This window comes from Urocampus carinirostris, chromosome 3, assembly GCF_059441175.1.
Source record: "Urocampus carinirostris isolate Australia breed hairy pipefish chromosome 3, RoL_Ucar_1.0, whole genome shotgun sequence".
Classification (NCBI taxonomy): domain Eukaryota; kingdom Metazoa; phylum Chordata; class Actinopteri; order Syngnathiformes; family Syngnathidae; genus Urocampus; species Urocampus carinirostris.
The window spans coordinates 60,903,330-60,926,678 of record NC_142351.1 but is presented as its reverse complement, the minus strand read 5'-3'; the positions used below and the strand labels follow the sequence as shown (position 1 = coordinate 60,926,678).

At 39.7% G+C, this 23,349-nt stretch overlaps 1 protein-coding gene across 1 annotated transcript; it reads right to left on the bottom strand.

Annotated features, from left to right (window-relative positions):
* Window positions 1-786: 786 nt before the first annotated feature.
* Window positions 787-18,991, bottom strand: nt5dc2 (5'-nucleotidase domain containing 2). Its single transcript, XM_088332807.1, has 14 exons — window positions 18,585-18,991; window positions 15,121-15,305; window positions 14,980-15,054; window positions 14,856-14,911; window positions 14,321-14,414; window positions 13,908-14,036; window positions 10,227-10,287; window positions 10,057-10,159; window positions 9,884-9,985; window positions 9,738-9,819; window positions 9,571-9,657; window positions 4,727-4,867; window positions 4,576-4,640; window positions 787-3,703 (listed from the first exon to the last, which is right to left on the bottom strand). Exons 1-14 carry the CDS (start codon window positions 18,901-18,903, stop codon window positions 3,442-3,444), a joined length of 1,761 nt encoding a protein of 586 aa, XP_088188933.1. The 5' UTR covers window positions 18,904-18,991; the 3' UTR covers window positions 787-3,441.
* Window positions 18,992-23,349: the final 4,358 nt, after the last annotated feature.

Genomic DNA, 23,349 nt, shown 5'->3' with positions numbered 1-23,349 from the left:
TTTCTGACTTTTTTTGTCTGATGAATAACCCCCAAAGTTCCAGTGTGTAATATTCGACTACTAGATGGCACTGTTGTCTAATGCGATGAAAACCAGTGCCACAGCAAGCAACAAAATCTCAGACAAACATGGCGGTGACTTAAGCGGGGAAACCACCATGGAAAAAGAAATGTAAATTTGACTTTTCATATAAACTAACATTGGTATCATAGTTAATGTATTTTTGCCAAGTAATCAGATGTATAGTGTTTCTGTAGTGCAATGATAACCATATTCACCTAAAGTGTAACGGGTCACTGTTTCCAGAGTGGGAGGAAATGTTTGGTGGCCTAAAAAGAGATGTATGTCACCGGGCTGTACTTGCCCAAGACACACCACAGAAAACGGTGCCCCTATGGCCTTGGTGGTAAAGACAATTCCCCCATTCTAAAAAGTATTATTTATTTATTTTTACTGAATTTAGGTAGCACTAAAAATTACACGCTGTCCCTTTAAAAAATAAGTCAAAGTTCTCCACTCAATACGTTAAGCAATATCATGAATATTGCGTATATCGCAAATGTCTCAGGTAGCAATATCTACACACATCATTTAATTTTAGCCAGCGCACAGCGGGCATTTTGCTGCAGTGTGTATTATTCGACAACGAGATGTTGCTCCGTTGTGTAGTGCAACTGAAAACAAGAAGAAAAAGCACAAGGAAGAATCCAAACTTCAGAGACTCAGAGTGACCAGAACACCGCACCATTTTTTGAAGTACTGATATAAGTAATAAGGAATAATAAATCACAGTATTTCCACTTTAATTGTGTTTCAGCTAAGACATTTTAATGAAACATTCACAAGGTTTATTACCTTTGAATCCAAGCATAGTTTCTCAGTCGGAAAATCATGTACACAGGATGTAAACGTGATTGGTTAAGCACAGGATAGTGATGATTTGCCACAATTTCAAAAGAGGTTTGGAGTCAGCAAAATTCTCTGTGTTTTATCTATTTTTTGTTAGTTACATTGCTTTTACCAATTCCTGACTGAAGCAATGCCAATGTTCCAAGACAAAAAAGTTTTTTTTTGACAAATGCAACCTAGCTGCCCCACCACAGAAATGTTCATATATATGTACAAATTTAATAAAAGCTCACAAAGAAACCTTAGGACACATTCGAAACCTTGTAACAATGGGTAAAAAGCTATATCAACACATGAGCCCGTAACATGTAAATTGATTTTGTTCTGCAACCCAGTTTATGTCTCAAACCATTATTCATAATTGCAATGAAAAGCCTTTTGTTAAACAGGAAAGTTTTACAACAATTGTTCTCAGAGGATTACAAAAATAAAAAACAAAACATGGTTTATATTGTGTCCTGCCTTGTTCGGTGTGGTTTCAGCTCATTGTTGAATTTGCAAAATAAGTGATTAAGGAATTCTGGATGACTGTGTGATGTTGTTAGAAATCAAAACAAAATCTCACCGCTGCTTTGAAATTCCTTTTCAATTTGGTCATGAAATTCCTTGTAATGTGGTTTACTACATAAAAAAAAAACAGGGTTCCCCCAGGATTTTTAAATTCAAGTCAAAGACTTTTAAGACGTTTTCAGGACCACATCCAATGAAATACAAGCCTAATCTTGCACCCATTCTGGCAAACAGATGCGGCAGGCTGGCATCGGGCTATGATGGACCTCAGCGCCCAGCGCCAACTGGCCGCGACGGCAGGCACTCTAAAGCTCCGCGCTGGCAGCTAAAGTTTGGTTTAGCACCGAGGGGGGACTGGCACCCAATCCGTCTGTGGCCAGGCCTGGTTTAAGGGGGGGAATAAGGCGGCCGCGAGGAAGACTGTGCGGTGGTCGGGGTCAAGAACAAGTACAGATCGACCTGGGCGCCGGAGTGACTCACAAGCCGCCACTGTCGAGTCGACGGGAACGAGTACTAGACATGCTACGGCGTTAGCATCTTCGAGCACTTCCACTAACAATGCATTGCGTGAGACATCACGTGTACTCTACCGTGCAAGCGAGTTATAATGGCAATCAAACAAGAGTTGCTTTGAAGTCATAGGAGACGCATGGAAGTCGCATTTAGTTTGAAAGCAGAACAATCACACAAAAATGTGGGATTTCCTCCAAATATATTGTAAGCCTTGACTTGGCCAAGGCTCAAATGTGTGAACTCAGATTTTTGTGAGCCTACCTAAGGCTACCAAGATGGTCTACGTCTGCCAATTTACATAGGGCGCGCCGCTCGATATGAAGAAAATCTGAGACTTTTATGTACGCCTTATGGTCATGGAAATATGGTACTCACATGCCTGAATATTCTGCCCGGCACGTTGGATTTATCGGTCATTTATTTGATATATCACGCAGAAAAGAAGGGAAAAATTAAGACATGCTTCAGTTAAATTTAAGATCCTTTCAATGCTTTTATTAAATCAAATTTAAGACCTGGAGGGAACCCTGAAAACTGACAAGAAAAACAAGACGTAAAAGCGTGCATGACGTGAAAAAGTGAAGTGCACACGCACTCAGTTACTCATAGCCCCAAATAACAAAAAACAAGCTAAGTCAAGGAGCTGACGATTGCGGCGCTGACCACCACTGATTTCATGCCAAACTACCTTTAAGGCCGTAGCAGTTCCTAAAAATCGAGTGTGTTTGGAAAACGTGACCTAACACAAAGCCTGATGTGACATCGACATTCGTTTGTGTGGCTAAAGTTCCGGCCAGGCTCACTTTGTGCGTGTTTCAGATGTTATTTTACTGCCTAAGCAGCTTACTTTTCAAATCTATTTCTTTGGATAAACTGGTCACTATGTACAATATTTTGCTGACTTTCAACACTCGTGACATTTCGGTGTCATAAAAAGCAATAGGGCAAGGTTCACTAGATGTACTCAAACATGTTCAAGGTCAGTGGTCAGCAACCACCGGGTTGGGGACCGGTCCTGGGCCGCACAAAAGGGAAAAAAAAGTTTCATTATTTTTTAATAATTGTTGTTTTACTGACACTTCTATGTTTCAAACTTAACTTCAACTGGGGCTTTGAGGTGGTATGTTTGAATTAAAATCAGTGTGGAGCACACAGGCCAGCAAAGTTGGGCAACTGTCACATTGAAAACAAGTATTCCAGTGAGGGAAGCATCACACCAAACTTTTGAGCTTAAAGCTAATCAGCATAGAGAATGGTCAACTACATCATGCTAGAATGATTGTAAACACACTCGCCGCTATGGAAAAACAAAGTTGGAGGATACATGGATGAAAATATTGTCAGACAACAAACCGGTCTGTCCTACAGAAAAGGTTGCCGACCACTGTTTTGTGACTGTGATGTCAATGTGGTGACCGTTTAAAGCTGGGGTGGCAGTGAGACATAAGAAAATGCTAGCCAAAGACCAGAAATGGTAACCTTTGCAATAAAGTGTCAAAACCTCCCAACTCATCGAATTTGAGCCATCTCCTCCAAGAAAGGCGTTTTCATGCAGCCGGTGCAGAGCTGGTCCATCCAAAGTGGCGCCTCGTGCTGCAGGGGCGTGCGGCGGGGGTAAAAGGTGTGCGAGAGGTCGTAGTTGAGGAGGCAGCTGGGGGAGGCCATGTACAGGTCAGAGAAACGAGACAGACGGCGGGAGAAGTAGGTGGGGTTGTGGCACGTTCGGAAGATGCTGCCGAACTGAGGGTTGAACAAGTTCTTCGTCATCACCCTGGGGACCAAAACGGCACTCGTCAACAGAATGGCCCTCAAATGGCATTTTTTGCACTCTTCTATTCGTCTATTTGCTATGATAGCTGCTTTTAGAGCTGCAACTAACGATTATTTAAAAAAATAATAATAATATTAATAATAATTCGATATTGTTTTTTTGATAATGGTTTGGAAAAAAATGGTCCTGGTTATAGCGTTTTAAATAGCCCTCTTCTAGTTTGACATCGAGTGAAAAATGTTTGCTGACAAAAATATTTCTATTCAATTTTTGTGGTCAAAACAGACATAAATTTAGAACGGCCTATGGAAAACAAATTTGTTTAAACTCGTGACAAATAAAGCCATCACATATTTTGCTGTAAAGCATCCATGGACTGTAAAGCATCCATGGATAACTAAGGATTTATATAATGCAGAAGTCAATAATTACAAAAGTTTAGCCCCTTTTTATCCTCCAAAAACGTGCAATAAGAACCATACTCGCTGTCCAACTATTCACTTGTTCAAATTTAAATACAAAAAAACATTCTTGGCGGAATACAGAAATGAAGAAAATGCGGTATGAGTGGTGCGGGAGATTGGGAATAGTGGGTCTAGTTAACTTTGTGTTATTGTTGCTATTCTTATAACTTAATATTAATATCATTACAATTATTGCTATATCATTGGTATCTTTGGTGGGGAAGATGAAGGGGTAGGTAATATAAGCATTTGCTTCTTACTACCGCTTTTCGAATATATTATGTAACGTTATTTTGTTGTTCTGTTTTTATTTTGATGTTCGAATAAAGTTTTCATCCATTCATATTTTGACAGTGCCTTGGCAAGTGTGACAATTGGTACTAAGGGTGCCAAAGCAGAGTAACTCACCTAAGTTCCTCTCGCTCCTTCTGCCATTCAGCAAACACCTGTTTGGAGTCGGCGTCACGATGATCCTGCAGAAAGAAGTCTAAAACCGTCAGTCACGTCCGAAAACGAGCACCCGTGTTGGAGCACGAGCCTTCCAGGTTAAGGGGCCCACCTGCAGTCGCTCCATCAGGCCGGTGAGGGCCTGCAGCCAAGTCAGGCTGACGGCGTATCGCTCCGTGCTGACCACTTTGGTCTCCTGCTCCAGTTCGGGTACGATGGCGCCCGTACGCCAGCCGTGACGCAGCGTCAGGTCCTGGTGAGAAATGGAATTTCCTCAGTGCTCGGCCTCACGGCAAGAGCACAAGATAAAAACAGAAAACAATCTTTAAACCTAATCTGCTATATGAATTAACTAAATATATTTTAATGTGTAGTGCAAACTCAATTTGGCTCTGGGACTCAGTAAAAGAATGTCAACTGAAATATTTTAGCTTACTGTAGTTTTTCAGTACTATGCTGTATCATTGAGCCTACTTTAGTAGCCTACCATACAGATTATAACCATGAATGACAGGGATTTGTTTGTAAGCATAACACATTTAATCACAAACAATAGAAAAAGAAACATTTTGATGTTTGGCATTGAATGCCTTAAGTGGTTTATTTTAACCGTGAGTTGAATGCGCCAACTCACCCAATATACAAAGTCAAGCGGAAGCTATGAAATAATATAATCTTTGAATTAATTGTCATACTGTCATACTTTTAGAAAGTGGGGCAGATTTGGTAAGCTGAAAATGTGTGAGGGACGACTATTCAGCCTGGCATTCTTTGAAATAGCTTTTTAAAAAAAAATCACTCTTCGTGAAATGTTTGCAGCGCTTGTTGCTCGCCTTCCTAGCATTTTCATTTGTCTCACAGGGTCTCGTACAGAAGTGCTGCTGTGCTGTTAAAACAGTTTCCAGTTCCTTCACTTTGTCACAGCACTTGTTTCTAGTTAGCTTTTTGTAGTCAGCATGCTTTGTCTGGCAGTGCTTCTTGATACTACATTCTATGAAAACAGCCTCAACTACTTGGCAAATTAGATGGACGCAGTTGTTTCGGATTTTGGTAAAAAAATACTCCAATTTCCGCTTGACCATGAAACTGCAGCCCTCACTTTCCCTTTTTTAATTTACAGCCTTACAGAGAGTCAAGGGAAAGGTGGCCAAAGGCCTACTGTCATCATCTGGTACTAAAAAACTTTCATTAATTAAAAACATTTTTAATTATTAGGCAAAAAACATAATGATGATGTGTTAATTTCTCAAAAAGAAAAAACAAATCATGGGTCAAGAAATGTGTATTTCTTTTTCACCGTGGAATACCAGACAACACAGTACCATTTAGTGGTCAAATATTACACAATGAGGCTTTAAAACAAAACCATGAAAATGGTGCAGGGAATTAATTTTTCAATTTTATTTGTACACTTTTTTTTTCATAAAAACCGTGTGCCTAGGCTTAAATAAAAGTGTGGCTGCTTGAAAGCTGCAAAAAAAGTTAAATCTGCTTCAAAGTTAAATCTAATTCTACCAAACTGAAAGTTATTGCGCTACCGAAGGCTGAACAGAGTTGTCCCCCCAAACAATAATTAAATTAATCCATTGAATGATCTTTGTGTTTTTGTCGGTCGTGGTGTTTGATTTTTCCGCTTCATCATGTCTATTGGTGACATGCAGGTCGCACGAATGAGTCCCATTCAAAAAGATCAGATATGTATCCTATTTAGGACCACATATGAAAGTGACTTGGGTGTGGTGTGAAAAAAGCGGATATGTGCCATTCATTCTTGGGCTACGCAATTTTGGGGGAAAAAAAAACCTTATTGCGATTTTTCACACCAGTATTGCAATTTTGATGCAATTTTCAATTTTAAAAGGAAAGTGCATTTTCTGTGCTACTTTGATTTTTTCATTACTTAACCCTTGGATGCATAACCTACCAGTTCATACACTCTTCCATGAGTGTGGTCGTAATTAGTGGAGAATAAATCAAAAAATACTAACGCATCATGTCATAGACATGTCTTATGAGGAATACCTGCAATATGACAATATTACAACTTTTTATTTTTAAATATTATGAAGAACAACCCAGGGGGTCGTTTTTAAGCCCACTTAAGCATCCAAGGGTTAATACTAGTGACATGCTTTAGCCTGCTTGCGAGCCGTCAGACTGTTGAAATGCACAAAGATGTCTGTTTAATGTCACCAGTCGCTGTTTTTGGGAGTCTCCAAATGGCCACCCTTTTGGAAACGCCGAGACATACCCTCAGAAAAATGTGCTAAAAACTAATGTTAGGTTTTTCGGATTGTGATCAAATTTGACCTGGGACCAGGTAAGACTTAATGCTACTGTCCCAGCTGTTTTCCAGCTAAGGTCCCAATCCCACACTCGTCTTGCATGTTATTGCAATTCAGGCGAGAATCAAGTCAGGTCAAGTCATTTTTATTTGTATAGCCCTTAATCACAAAGAGTCTAGAAGGGCTGCACAGGTTATTGCACAGACTATTATTTCAGACTATTATTACACCATTCCCTGATATGAAACCAACATGAGGGCAAGGAAAAACTCAAAAACCTCAACATGAGGAAAATGAAGAAACCTTGAGAAGGGACCGCACATGTGGTAATCCCCCTTTCAGGATGACCCGGCTGCAATGGATGTTGCAAGTAGAAATAGTACAGCGATATTGTCAACAAAAAAAATCAAAACTTACTTTTTTGTGTGTTCCAACTTAGATTGCTTATGTTGGTAGCCCTTGCAGTGATTACTTTAGTAGGGGATAAAACTTAAGAGTGATCCCTTTAAAAGAGACCAAAACCGTTCAACAACAGTATTCCATCTACTTTAGATTGAGATTTTAGGTGAATTTTACGGAATTATTAAGGGGTTAAATTTAAGTAAACAGAACCCTCTTCTGGGGAGTTTTGTTAGGGTTTGCTGTCTATAAGTCCTTGAAAAAAACTCAGTGTTATGCGATTACACAATCGCGCACAACAATCACATCGCAATGTCGATTACATTTCGGTTAATCGTGTAGGTCGCGTCCATGCAAAAAAAATGTCATTGTTTTACGATATTGTTTAACAATTGATTTTTGTTATGAACAAAATACTTGAAGTACAGCAGGCTATGTCTACTTGACCAGTTTTCTCAGGTTGTGAGTTAGATCTATTAAACCGACTTTATCTTTTTACTGCAGATTTAACTTTATTATATTGTCAACTGTTTATTTTTGTTGCACTTCAAGTGTAGGATAAATCTATTGCTGGCCAGGTGCAATAAACATCACAAGCTTCTATGACACAACTACCTTTGGGTGTCAGTAATCCGGGGCTGGGGGTAATGGAATTATTTTTTAAATTAAGTAACTAGTAACGGTAAATAATTACTTTTCTTTTGTAACACACCAAACCTTGGTTATAAGTTCAATAAAACTATTGTCAACTGGGCGTCTGTAATTTTGCTAGAATTAGATGCATGGGCAAACTGTAGTGCCTGGTCCAATGCAGCAAGAAATGAACAATAGAAACATGCATTCCAACGCAATACTACATACACCAGGGGTCGGCAACCTATGGCACGCATGCCAGCAGTGGCACAGGAGGGGTTAACCAGTGGCACGCAAGCGCACGGCCAAATAATAATGATTTTTTTTTAAAAGCGCATTTACCTGAAATTTAGACATCTTCAGTTGCGCGCCATGTTATGTAAAGGATTTACGTTAGGCTTTACGTGGGTTTTTCAGTGTGAGTTTGCCCAGCGCCTCGCAGAGATACAAACACAGACCCTAAAAACCTTTGTCGCTGCTAAAAACACCACCAATGAAGCTATCTAACAAATTGTTCACTGAATAGCAAAGCACGGAAAACCATTTACTGGTGGCAAATATTTTAAAGAAGCATGTGTGTGGGCGCGCGTGTGTGTGTGCGTGTGCCTTCTGCATTGCTGCTGTTATTTCAAGTTTTGATATTTTCTGGAACAAGTTATCATTGATGAATGGTATAATAGCTGACCATATTACTTGTTTTTTGAATGTAGTTTAGAGTTGATGAAGAATGGTTGATTCTGGTTCATTCTTGTGGTAAAAAGTTGAAGTCAGAATGGCTACAGGCCTTTCCACATGTTGTTCACATTCATATTTTAGTTAATTGATGAACAAGAATAGTAGAAGATAAATAGGTCACCTATACCAGTGTGCCGCAGGAATTTTATCTTTCCAAAAATGTAGGCAATTATTCAGTATTTTTGCACTCTTCAGACGAGGAACTGTAATAGTCATCCATATCCCCAGATGGCAGTAGATTTTTATATACTTTTTATGTACTAATTATCTGCTCTTGAGTTAGCACAGTACATTTAATTACTTATTTTGTTTAACAAAGCGGTTTAAGATTGTACTGTAAAAAATAAAAACATAAAATCATTCACATCACATCATTCTTTTTTATATTAAGTAATATTTTCTTCTTATTATATACTAATTATCTGCTTATGAGGTAGTACAGTGAAATATTTGACATAACTTCATTTTCAAACATTTTCAACGGACGGTGTGCCACTGAACTTTTTTATAAGTAAAAGTGTACCTTGGTTCGAAAAAAGGATTGAAAAACACTGAGTTATATGATTAAAATGTCTATCCATGTTGTATATTTGGACTGGTGTAACATGACAGCTCTGTTGGATATTAAAAAAATGTAGTGCGAGTCATGGATCTTGGTGTGGCACACTGATTTACAAGGGAATTTGAAAGTGGCACTCCGCACCGAAAAGGTTACTGACCCCTGACCTACACTATGTACCGAAAACGTCTCACTGACATATATAGTCTTTAAGCAACACGTGACATAACTGTGCCAAACAAAACAATTAGGGAACGAGGGACTTACTTTTTGGAGGAGGTAGTGAGTAACTATAACTAATTACTTTTTTAAAGTAGTGTGCCCAACACTGCTCGTCACACTCACAGCCAAGTCGCTGTAGAGATGATCTCCAAAGTACAGCACCTTGGACCCTCGCCAGCCCGTCAGCCGGAGAAAGTCAAAGAGATTTCCCTACCAAACAAAACAAAGTGATGTGGCTACCAGGAATCCATGCTCTTCTCCCACCTGATGAGTGTCTATCAAGTGCTTACCTGCTTGTAAATGTCACCCTTGTCTAAACTGTTTATCTTTTCCCAGCGAAGGTCCCCATTTCCATCCAAACGGCGAAATGGTCTGCAATGCGCATTTAGAATTGTAACGCAGCCAATCAATCTTTTTTTATTTAAATGTAACTTACTTAATGCAGTCCGTAAAGAAGTGTGGCTTGTCTGCTTGCACAATGATGACATCGAAGAAGTCTCTCCAGTCTTTGCCCACCATGTGCGTCATGCCTTTATCCCTGCATGAAAAAAGTGAAAATAAAAACTCCAAAATACTTGTCATACTTTGACCGGAGCCAGTGGCGCTTACACAAAGCTGAAGGGACTGTTGGTCATGAGAAAAAGTTTCTTGCCATGACTGACCAGTCGGTGCAAAACAGCCTCAGTCTCGTCCCCTCTCAGAATGTACTTGTCTGGACCCAAAAAAAAAAAAATTAACTCCCTTTGGCAGTGATACCGCATTGTGCTGGACATTCTTACCAAGGTCTTGCATAATCCACTTGTACATGAAGCCTTTAATGTGGACCATGCCAATCGCTTCCTAAAAGCCACATTAATAGAATTCTATTTAGGTGAAGTAATAGTTTTAAAGAACTGTTACGTCCATTTTGCACGTTTAAAATGTCAAATATTAAAGAACAGCGCTAGAAGCATAGGTTACAGCCACACTTAGGTTTTTCTCTCAATGTGTGTGGTGTTCTCTGAGAATTTAAACCTGGGTTAAGATTTAATTTGTTCCACTATTGATGCCAAAACAAACCTGGCACCAAAAACAAAGACCATCAGGCACACAACAGGTAAATCGGAAGCCTGCCATTTCAGACCAGTTTTAGAAAAGCCAATGTTTCAATTAACGCCGATATTATCTTTCCTTTTTTTAAATCATCTTGCACAATGTGCTTCCTTGCAGACATGAGTAAGAGCAGCCTCTTTGAACCTAATTGCTATTAATCAATTTTTTTGGGAAGGTGGGGGTCAAATGCATTTAAGAAAAAGCACAGCCTTACTTCACAGTTTTCTTAAAAAAAGAAAAATAATAATAATTTTTAAAATAAAACATAAAAAAACGAAAATAAAGTAAAACTGGGATTTCGTCTAAAATAGCTAGCCAGTAATGGGACACTTGCTGAGTCTGACATATTTGAAAATTTTCAACTTCTGTTTTTTAAACATTAAGTAGCTTTTTAAGTAACACATACTGTAATAGCACGCAAAAATAAAGCTACTTTAACTTGAAATGAGAGCAATAAGGCAGCTTAACAGCCTTACGCTTGGACAGTGTTCATTCTTTTTGAATGAAACAGATTAGGAGGAGTGAGCAGATAACTGTAATTGTGCAGGTAAAAGGGCTGTAATTCTAATATCATAGGAGTTTGAAAGACACGCTGAATATGACCGACCTTTTGTGCATAAGAAATTGCGTAGGGTAAAATTGTTTACTCAGCCCTCCTTTGTTTCCAACCAATAAACTCCTTTGGTTGACTAGGACAGTGCATGTCTGCTTTTCCGATACTATTTTAAACTGTTGGGCCACCCTATTTTGGACTTGACACATACACTTTAACTGCAAAATACTCCAAATGTCTTAAACATGTGCATCGCTGCAAGTGGAAAACTTTGTTAGTCAAGGCAAGCAGGTTTTTTTTTCTGTGGCCACTTGTGTTGTTTTGCTCAGATTTTTAGGCTTCCAGCTGGGGAATTTCGAAACCGTGTTGGAGGCCTGCAAACATGAAGTGGAGCCGGCCTGAGCCTTGACTGAGACAATGAACAGAAGCTAAAACAACAAGCATTGAGAAAATAAAAACTGCTGCCTTCACAAAGTGTCCTAACCTGTTCCCCACTTAAAAATTCTTGAGAGAATTTGTAATCACTCTTCCCAAAATAATAGGAAAATATACCAGTAATTGTTGTTTTCCTTTAGTTTATTTCGCATTTGTCTCATCATATTTGTAGCCAGAAGGCCTTTACTACCATCAATTCTATTCACTTACACGCCTAGTGAATTCAGTATCACGAGAGACATGGCCTTATCTCTTAGAAAATGGTTGCTTTAGATGAGCACACTATATTTGTCATTGTTTTCAGTTCCTCTTTAACATTATTTTTTAAGAGGAAACAGGCATCATATTACATGTTTTCTAAAATATCACACATTTTATCTGCATTTCTTCGTAAGATTTGTACTGTGCTTTGTGTTCATCAAGGGTGGGTGACAGTACACAGACCAACGCAATGTTGATATTTAAAACATTTCTAGAACACGGGCACCGGTGCTGTGGAATGCTCTTCCCCCTGAGATCCGATCTGCAACCTCAGTGGAAATGTTCAAATCTAAGCTTAAAACTCACTTCTACTCTATAGCATACGAGTAACCTAATCTTATATGTAATAACTTGTGAAGCCCTTAGAGACTAATTGTGATTAAGGGCTATACAAATAAAAATGACTTGATATGACTTGACTTAACACTGTATTTTGTGGGATTATTTCAGATCCTACAATAAATACAGATACTCATCGCACTCTCTTCAATGAAGCATATTTCCCAGTTTAAATATTATTGCTAAGAAAAAAGAGCCAACCTTAGGAAACGGAACGTGACAATGCACTGACATAATCATTGATATGACCTTTCACCTCATCTGCCGCGGGGTCAGATAAACATCCAGCTCAATGGCAGTTATATTTAGCACAGATTACTAAAGGACCTAAAAACACATATCCACTTATCTTTTAACTACCACATTTTCCGGACCATAAGTTTCTCTGGAGTACAAGTCACACCAGCAAAAATATGCATAACATAAAATTCCGACTGTAAGGTGCACCTAGTACACTTTCAAAGGAAAAAAACATATTGTACTTACATAAGCCGCACCTGACTATAAGCTGCATAATGAAACATGAGACATTTACAAAGTCTATACACAAAAAGAGTTTTGATAATATTTGGTACCTAAACCCCTTAACATTCCAATGGCCCGCCGGTGGGCCGCTGGACTTTTGATAAACAATATGTGTCTGTACGATGTCACCAGTCACTGAAAGCTTAAACTCTTGGGGTTCAAGATATGATATACAAATAAACACAATAGTAAAATTATTCCCAATACTTGAGTTAGCGTTCTCCTTTCGATTGTCACCTTTCCATGATGAGGGTTTGTCAATGCTAGTTTTATTCATGCACAAAGCACGAAGTACATAAAACTTGCCTCTTCCTCGACATTACGCCACCTGTTTTACTCTTACCTTTACTGCTTAGGCTGTTTGAAAAATGCTTAATTTGGCTGCATCATAGCATAAGCCGCAGGGTTGAAAGCTTGGTATAAGTCACGGCTTATAGTCCTAATTTTACAGTAATTAATAAGGAAAATACATGTATAAGTCTCATTTGGAGTACAAGTCGCATTTCAGAGGGACATTTATGCAATAAAAATCAAACACTAAAGACATACATGTCATCTGAAAGGCAGTTTAAAATACAAATAAAATAGAGACCACGGTATACTAGCGTCACAGGGAAGTGCATATCTGATACATGCTGGTCATTAATGACGTAACATATCAAGAGTTATTCAGATAACTCTAGGTTAAAGAACGTGCTTTCACTCCATATCACTCAATCCAATGAGATTTTCATCCCCTATGTCACCTTCATTATGAAAAATCTGCCGCATCTTCTGCTTTGATGTCGCTTACGTCAGACTCATTGTCAACTCTGCCTTTCGCCAGTCTCTTACAAGTCTCTTGCTAACTCCAAACATTCTTTCTGCTATTCAGCTGTATATTTTACTGTTTGCGACTTGTAATCTGCAGAATATGATTTTCTTTTCAGTGCCATTTTGTTCAGTCTTCCAGTCAAGTCAAATTATCTGTTGTGGCGTATAATAGATAGATAGATAGATATAGATAGATACTTTGTTCATCCCGAAGGGAAATTCACATTTCCAGCAGCATCCCTGAGCTGAGAACAAACAATGTTCCCTACTGTGAAATGCACCGGAGTGAGGACAAGTTACACCTCTGGCCAAACTATGAAAAAAAACTGCTACTTATAGTAAGGAAAATACAGTAAAGTTGGTAGAAAATAAGAGGTTTTGATATAAATAAGACCACATCTGATTTATTCTACAGCATCAAAAGTGATGGCGTTTAATTTACCGAGACATCTTTGGAGAGGTGAACTGGATCATACTCAATGTTGTTGGAGATGAAGAAATCGTTTGCCACAGCCAACAGGGTCATCTCAGGGATGGAGAAAATGTCCATGAACTGTTTCACTTTTGGGCCCTGTGTTGCAAAGTAACACATTCAAGAAAAGCTTTAAACGTGGGATTGTATCTTTCTACTACATTTTATGTCTGGCGGGCTATTATTATTTTAGTAAGGTGTTTAGCAAACAAAATTGTTAAAAGGTAGTAAATGGCTTGAAGCCTTGTTTTTTCCCCCTTAAACTGTTGATTGTTGTTAAATGAGTTTTTTTTAGTTATGCTAAAGCAAAAATAAGTAATCCAAACGATGTCTCCTACCTCAAAAAATAAGCAACTATGTGTTATCAGAAAGCATTGACTCACTTTTCCATAGAAACCGCTATCCTGCTGCAAAGGGATGTGGAGAGTTCCCCCATAGAGCTGAAGAACCTCCTCGTCTGGCACTGGCCTCAGACCCCTAATTGCAAATTTTAAAAAGTTACATTTATCGTGGTACAATTCATAAGTACTATTTTCAACATGATCCCATTAGCATTTGAAAATAGGGACTTTTGAGCTGTGCTCTTGAAGCATCTCACTCCTTTTCCATTGGCCTACCAATTGAAACTGGCCAGGCATTGCAAAAGTAAAGATTTATTTGGCAGAGTGACGACCTAAATTTAGTCCCAACTGTTACACATTGGTGGAAAAAGTTGCTAGAAAATGGGAATTGTTTCACACAGGATGAAATTTTATCCACATTTGCCAGAAAAAAGGTTCATACCCAATTATTTGTTTGTTAGTCTTGAAAACTAGTCAAAGTTCGCATTCTGAGTTTAACCAGTGGAAGTTACTTACAAAACAAAATGCGATAAAATGAAGTATACAATGATTTTTGATCCAATAACTTAGCAATCACCTGTATACTGTTCCTGACTGAATGTAATGGAAAGCATCTATCTTCATCAGGAGACCCTAAAAAAGGGAGAAGCAGTTTCAACTCAAGTGCTCGCCTCAAGGAACCGTGACCTTATTGAATGCACCTTTTGAATGTCGTAGTGAAGCCCCCGCACCGCAAAGTTAGGAATGTAGTCGTATTTCAGGATTCCCTCAGGGTACTAAACAAAAAAAGGACACTTGCCTGAGATGGCTCCCCATATGTATCCCTGCAAAGTGGCACAAACCTTAAAGTGCTGAATAAGAAAGTCCCTGGCCGTGTTGTAAATGATGGTGTTGAGTGCGTTGGAATACAGGGCCAGCGTGTAGTCGTAGTCAAAGCCGTAGATGTCCACTTCCGCCAAGCTGACTTCGTTGTTGGCATAAATGGCTGACGAGTTTAATGACTTGCACGCTCCGGGTGGAATCAGCTCTGACCGGGAGTAAAAAAAACACAACAAGGTTGTTTTCTAATTTGATTCATAACCTACTTTGTTACTTTATTAAAAGGCAACTTCTTTGAGACAGGTAATGTGTTGTTCTTTTCTTATGTATTTTTCTCCTTTTATACATGTATGAAAATAAATAGTTTGAAATAACCTTCAAACCCAATGTTGTCCCAACTGGACCCAGGGAACAAACTATCACGTGCATCTGTTCTTAAAATTCCTGATGAAAACCAAGTGTTTTTCTTTTAGATTCAATGTTGCAAAAACAGTGTTGCTGTTGAAAAGGAAATAGATCATTGGATATTTCATTTACAAACACACACACAAGAAAATTGATAGTAAGTATATGAAATACAGAACTGTAGAAAATGCTACCTTCTAATTCAAACAAAGCACTGCAAGCCAAGTTGAACATTATTGACGTGTAAAATGCATTCCACAATAACTGTGCAATTTATCAAATGATTTCTTACAACATTAAAGGGACACTGCGTAATATTGGACCACTAAATGTTGCTGTATTTTGTAGTAGAACCAAAAACTAGCGCTACAAAGCATGAGTAAGAATACAAACTACGGAGACTCTAAGTGACCAATGCGCACCATCTTTCTTCTATTTTATTTTTGCGCAGCCTTTAACAAGATTTTTTATATAAGTATTTGGGGATACCCAGAGCAAAACAAGATGGTAAACAATCATGTCTGCTTCTTCTAGGTGAGCCTCATTTTATGTGAAATAAATACAATTTTCTAAACGTATGAGTACCTAATAAAGTGCACATTTATGATACTTCATGGGCAGCACGGCAGCACAGTGGTTAACACGTGTGTGGCACATTTCTGAGTTCTGACGTCACAAGATCGAACCTCCTGTGTGAAGTTTGCATGTTCTCCCTATGCTTGCGTGGGTTTCCTCCAGGCAGTCCGGTTTCCTTCCACATTCCAAAGACATGGGTGTTAGGTTCATTTGCTGGTCCACATTGTCCCTAGGTGTGAATGAGCGAGTGAGTTGTCTGTCTATGTGGGCCCTGCGACAGGCTGGCCACCGGTTCACGGTGTCCCCTGCCGACTGCCCGAAGATAGCTGGGATGGGCTCCAGCGCCCGCACGACCCTACTGAGGATAAACTGTGCAGATAATGGATGGATCATAATTCATGTTTATTGGCTTATAATTAAAATCAATATCGTTTTCTAATGAATTAGGGTTTTTTTTTCACTACTAGGAGAGGCTAAAAAATATACAATGTCCCTTTAAAATGAAAATTTGTCATTTTCAGATTTGTTAATGTTTTAAGACAAGCTTGAACAGTAACAAGGGGAAAAATCTTCACTTCACAAAAACAAAACAGAAAAGAAAAATTTTAGCAAATTCTGCTGAAAGCAATGAAGGAAGTAGGAAACAAACAACGCGCAGCAAAGGAGGTCCTGACGGGCTCCAAGTCGGACAGATTTGCAAAACGTCAGGAAGTTACGCAATGTGCACTTCTCAACTTATTTATTCAGTGGCATGTTCACCCAAACAAGATCTCATCAACACCGACTAAATTTCACTTGACCGTGCAGACGGGGCCCCAGCACGACAGCCTCCAGATCGGCAATCATCATTTGCATGCTCCCGTTTGCACATGAAAGCTGATAACGTGAAGAGTTGACAAAGTGTGCCTTAATGATATGATGGTTGGAGCGCAACGGGGCGTTTGGTGGAATCAGCTGGACATGTACCCACCATGTCACTCTAGGTCAAAAAGCTACCAAAAAGCAGATAATTTATCAGCAGAAGTAGTTTCAAAATGTTGTTGACATTCTAGAGTATGAGACGCCGTCACCGTTACTGACAGTCAAAAGTGGCGCATTACTTAGGCTGCAGAACTCCAACGGCAGTGTGCCCAGCAAACCTAAAGCTTTCAGCAGGGCGGTTTTCCACTCTCCTCCGTGTTGTGTACGTCGCGTTTTTTCTGATGATGTCACCATTTAAAATACAGGCTACTATAGAGAATATACTATGGAGGCAAAAGAAAAGGCAAACTGGGGCTGAGTGAGACAGCACCTGACTTATGTCATCTGCAAGTAGCTGGTTTCTTGGAAGAGAACAAAGGGAACCAGGCTCCTCACCAATCAACAGTTAAAAAAATTAAAATTATTATGCATTTTATCTTTTTTTGTAGATTTATCAATAATTCAATTATATTTTGTGTTTTTCTGTGGTAATGTGTTTATATAAAATGTCAAGTTGATTCTTTTTTTTCTTCTACTTTTCCATTTGTTATTGTATTTTTCCTTTGTTTCTTAATTCCATTTCCCCCCTTTTTAAGTCATTCCATGCATACTGTTACTTAATAATTTCTTGTGTAAATACCATGTAAATTATAACTATAGCCTTATCCCCCTTGTTTTATAACCTTATCTTCTCTGTTCCTTTTTCTTCTTGGCTCATACCTCACTGTGAATGTGTAAAACTGGAGTGTCATGCCCAATTTCCTTGTCACAATGTTAACCCATTTTGTAACAATGACAATAAAGGTATATTCTATTCTATTAAATGTAGGGATTAAAGCTACAAAAACAACCTGAGGAGCCGTTTGGGACCCGAAAGTTTCTGTGAGCCGTGCGGAAGTAGTTGGAAATGCCATCCCTACAAATAAGCTCCGATCAAAGACCTCACAGCGGTGTTTCATATTTGAACCGGAAATGATTAATTTTTTGACATATAATGGTCTACATTTATATAGAGCTTTTCAAGTCAACGAAGACCTTCCAAAGCGCTTTACAATGTGCTTCACATTTACCCATACACTCACACAACGATAGTGGTGCCAGCCGTACAAGGCTCCTACAATACAACAACTTATATCCAAAGTAACGGAAATAGTTACTTTCCTTTGACCAGTTACTTTTACTATAGAGTAACAGGGTTTCTAATTCTGTTAGATTTTGGAAGAAGTAGTGAGTAACTATATCTACTAGTAATCACTTTTTAAAGTAACGTGCCCAGGACTGCTCAGCACCCCCAAATCTACGAATCTAAAATCGCCCTTGGTTGAAAGTTATACAGTTACTGTAGTTCTACTGGAGAAGCTTTTTTTTCCCTCCAGAGTGAGGACCATCAGCTGCAGTCATATTGAAGCCCTTAAAACTGCTCTTGTTTTGCCAGAGCTCGTGTTTTGGGAACGGAACGTCCTGGCGCTTCTGCTGCTAGTATTCGTTTTCACCGAGTAGCAAAAGATTATTTCCAGCCAAGTTACTAGTCTATCGTAGTACAGACCGTGGACGAGTCGTTTGAGGTCACCGTAGCGAGCCCACATGTATGTTTTCTGGTCGACACGCGGGGCGGCCGTGGAAGTGGACGCCCGCCTTTTGGCGCCGCTCGCACCCGCTGGCTCCTCGGGGCGCTGTTGTCTGGCAGGCGCTGCGGCGTGGGACGGCTCGCTGGCCGCCTGCGTCTCGCAGCCGCCGCCGGAGCCACAAGCACTTCGCTCCTTTGTTCCGTCGTGAGGGCGTAGGGTGATGCAGCAGGGGCGGGGTACTCGGTTTCTGTTCCAGAGGCTGCGGGTGAGTGGCAAACTTGCCATTTTCAGCGACATTGCAGCCTTAAAAACACTTGAAGCTGACTGAGCAAAGAGTCTCCGGAAAATGATCCTTCAAAACAACAAGAGCAGCAGTACGTCGGCGTCTTAAGCCCCGCCTCCTACCAGCCTTCACCCATTGCATCCAGTAGCTATGTAAAACAGGGCGGGGTTTAGGTGGAGCAGCCAATCAGCAACGCACAAGTACACTACTATTGGAACTTGCTGCCTTGCCAGTTGTTGACTCAGGTAATGGTGTTACAGTTATTACTGTAAAATTCGGACTATAAGCCGCGACTTTCCCCCCAATCTTTCAACCCTGCGGCCTATACAACAATTTTTCCAATTGCTGCCAGGTGCACCTGAGCAGTAAAGGTTATAGTGAGACACGTGGAACATATGTATCGAGGAAGACGCAAGTTAAATGTAACTTTGCGCTTTGTGCATGAAGAAAACTAGCATGAACAGACCCTCCTCATGGAGAAGGTGTCAATCGAAAGGGAGGGCTAACTACCATATTAGGAAGAATTTTACGAGTGCGATATTTGTAAACGGAAACAATGTGACGAAACGAACAGATAACAAGAGGCAGAAATGTTTAAGGCGGATTCCGACTTATCTGTCGGCATTATCGTGTGTTTTTGAATAAATATTTTACACTGTTGGATTCTAATGATTGTCCTTGATGTAAGCGAAGCCATTTTCACCGACGTTCAATGAAGTTGAAGATGGCCAGCGGACGTAATGGAGAGTTCCCCTGCCCTCAGTTTCCAGGTATCTGTCAGACTGATAAAGATGTTTCTCTGGTGAGTATATCTTGAATTTCAAGAGTTTAAACTTTCCAATGATACGTGGCATGACATATTTCAATGACTGGTGACATTGTAGAGACACATATTTGTTTATCGAAAATCCCGCGGCCCACCAGCGGGCCAGCGCAACGTTAATATTTAAAAATTAAGAGAGGGCGGTTGAAAAGTAAATTATACTTGCTCTCGCATTTAACATCATACTCTCACAAATGCTCAATTATATTCTCATCAATGGTATTTATTAGGGTATGGTTGGGGTCAGGAACCTTTTTGACCCAAAGTGCCATTCAAGCAAAATATTTTGATTTACTTATTCATTTATTTTTTTAGAGAGAGCCACACAATATATTTTAGGACAACATTCAACAAAACCGCCAACATTTTTTACACATTTTATTTCACAGTGTGACGTTAGATAATTAGATAACATTTAATAAATAATAAAAATGCCAGACCCTGTGTCCCATATCAAAAAATCTACCACTTTAAAGTTGTCTACCTCCCGCAGTTACGTAAGATCATTGAGGCCCATTTTGACCTTCAGGTTTCAGAACAAGCAGTTATTTTGTAAAAATGTCACAAATCACTGCAAAAGAAAAGTTCCTGGCTGTACAGTGTTTCTCTTCAGCGCAATGGACACATGCAAGAGGGACGGAAGCGTGCTGTATTTACAGCGGTCCGCCCACCTCTACTACTTACCCAATCCAATCCGTCCACTCCTACTGCTCACCCAATCAAATTGCCATGTATACTTGGCTGGCGTTTTGGGGACTTTACAGTTTGTTCTATGGGTTTTCATCATAGAGTGTCTCAAGAGTGAACACAAATTACTTTATGAGCTTCAATATAAAAGATATTTTGGCAACATATAGCCAAAATGGAGTCTGTTGGTGTGACACTTGGACTGTAAACTGTAGTTGAAACTATGCCCTTTATATACTGGACCGAACCTAGTTGGGCCGTCTCAACTACAGTTTACAGTCCAAGTGTTACACCAACAGACTCAGTTTTGGCTGTAACTTTGTGCTATGGAGATTCTACACCATCAGCATTGTTTCAATGTGCTTATCTCATCAATCATAATTGAAACACCGCAAATTATATTTACATACGCAATTTTTTTAATTCAAGCCAATACATGGCTCGCGAGCCGTATGTTCTCGAACCCTGCACTCCATCCAGTAGATATGTAAAACAGGGCGGGGCTTTAGGGGCAGCAGCCAATAAGCAATGCACATGTAAACTACCCTAACCCTAACCATAATGAAAAATACAAAAATGATTTGAGGCCGTAGGAAAAGTAAATCATACCTGCTCTTGCATTTAATATCATACTCTTACACATGCACAACTATATTCTCATACAGTAGTATTTGAGTGTAGTAGTATGTGTGGGAAACTAGAGTAGTGTATATGATACCATGGCGGGCCATGCATTTTACACCTAGGCCTTTAGTAATAGCCTTCAGTAATGTGTCTTTCCTGAACAAACCAGCTAATCGAGCTGTAGTTTGTATTCATCCTTGTGCTTTTGGCACTCGCATCGTGTTGGACAACACAATCAACTGACATAAAAGAACCCTGGCCTCTTTCAAAGCCCAACGTGTAATATTTGATGGATGGCAGTGTTGTCTGGACCAGGGGCCAGTGATACACTGCACACTGTGGCGGTAGGATGCCAGATAAACATGGAGCCAATTTGATTGGGGATTAAACGGTGTAAAATAAATACAAATTTCTCTACCTATGATTTTTAAAAATAACATTAGTATGATAGGTCATGTATTTTTGCCCAATATTGGCATAAATTGTTTTTCTTTACTGGATAAAGGTTTTTGGTACCATTAGGATGCACTAAATATTACACACTGTCCCTTTAAAAAAATAAACATTGACCACGTCGAGCTGTCGGCGACTATGTGTCAGAAAAAAAAAAACCCAAAGTGTTCAAATAAAAGGAATAGTGATTTACATATGTGTCATGTTTCATGATATGGAATTATTTTATTGTGCGTCCGCATAAAATTTTGCCTATTATCGACAATTATAATTATTGTAATAATTATAATCACCCTACTGGAGACTCAAATTTTGAAAAGTATCAACAGGAACTCACCAGTCACAGGACCCGCCTCCGGTGACCGTGACATCATAACTTTAAAAGGAGAAGCGCAAACAACAGCATTCTTCCTCACTTTCACCAGCACTCTCCTCTACCAGTGCATGTTCTGCCTAAAAGACCCCCTGTCAGGGGAAAGGTCACATGGGCTGGGACTAAAATGGCTGACCGAGGTCTCCAGGTCTGGGGCCTTGGCACCACAGAGCCACGAGGCTTGGAGATCGAGCGGATCTTTCAATCCCTGTCATCTGGATGAGAACAGCCTCAAGATCCACCAAAAAGGATGAGAACTTGGTGTTCTTCAGCTTCATGTGAGGCCTTTCACACACCCCTTCCCTGAGGGACCCCCTTGGTTTTCAGACGTACGCAAAAGATAATCCAACAACCTGTCTTTGATGTTTTGGGGCAGATATTTCAAAATGACCCACTATGGAATCATTTGAATGAGTTGAATATCTTAATATCTGGTTCATTGAACAGTCCTGTTAGGATGCTACAGATTAAACAGGTGGTGAATGCGGCCAAACCGACAACTTGCCTGTTCGACCCGCTTCCAGGTTCACTTATTAAAGGTCTTTTTGGGGTCCTTGGATCTTCAGTTCTAAATAGTATAAACATATCACTCTCCTCAGTTGTAGTTCCAGCGGCTTTTATGTCCGCTGTTATTAAACCTACACTGAAACGACCCAAACTTGATCCAGAAAGCTTATGTAATTATAGACCTTTGTCAAACCTACTGTTTCTTTCTAAAGTACTTGAAAAAGTGGTGGCACAGCAGCTGAATAATTTCATATCCGAGAACAATCTTTTTGAATCAATGCAATCAGGATTCAGGGCTAACCACTCTACTGAGACAGCTCTGATTAAGGTAACCAATCATCTCCTACTGGCAATGGACTCTGGCGCTTCATCACTTTTGCTGCTGCTGGACCTTAGTGCTGCTTTTAAATCAGTGGACCATAATATCCTACTAGAACGGCTGGAAAAATGGATTGGTCTCTCAGGAACTGTCCTCTCATGGTTCAGATCCTACCTCTCAGATAGGACGCACTGTGTTAAATATGGCGAAATGACATCTGAGCGTGCTAGTGTTACCTGTGGTTTTCCACAGGGTTCAGTGCTTGGCCCCCTTCTTTTCAGCATCTACATGCTTCCATTAGGTGATATTATTCACAAGTATAATATCAATTTCCACTGCTACGCAGATGACACTCAAATATATCTTCCGTTGGAGGAATCTGCCACACTAAACTGTGGAAATTTGGAGGCCTGCCTCATTGAGATAAAAGAGTGGATGTCACTCAATTTCTTGCGTCTTAACTCTGAAAAGACCGAAATGTTAGTTATTGGTCCATCTAAATGCCGTGACTTGTTCTCAAAAACTGCTCTGAACATTGACAAATGTAATATCACCCAGAGTGACTCAGTTAAAAATTTAGGTGTCATATTTGACCACAATCTGTCCTTTTCACATGTGAAGAAAATTACTAGAACCGCTTTCTTCCATCTTCGAAACATTGCTAAAATTCGTCC

Coding starts and splice junctions, on each gene's coding strand:
- nt5dc2 (XM_088332807.1), bottom strand. CDS start 18,903: ATGTCGCTGAAAATGGCAAGTTTGCCACTCACCCGCAGCCTCTGGAAC. Junction 14,912..14,979: donor TTCACTACGACATTCAAAAG/GTGCATTCAATA, acceptor TCCCTTTTTTAG/GGTCTCCTGATGAAGATAGA. Junction 4,868..9,570: donor ATCTCTACAGCGACTTGGCT/GTGAGTGTGACG, acceptor ATTTCTCACCAG/GACCTGACGCTGCGTCACGG.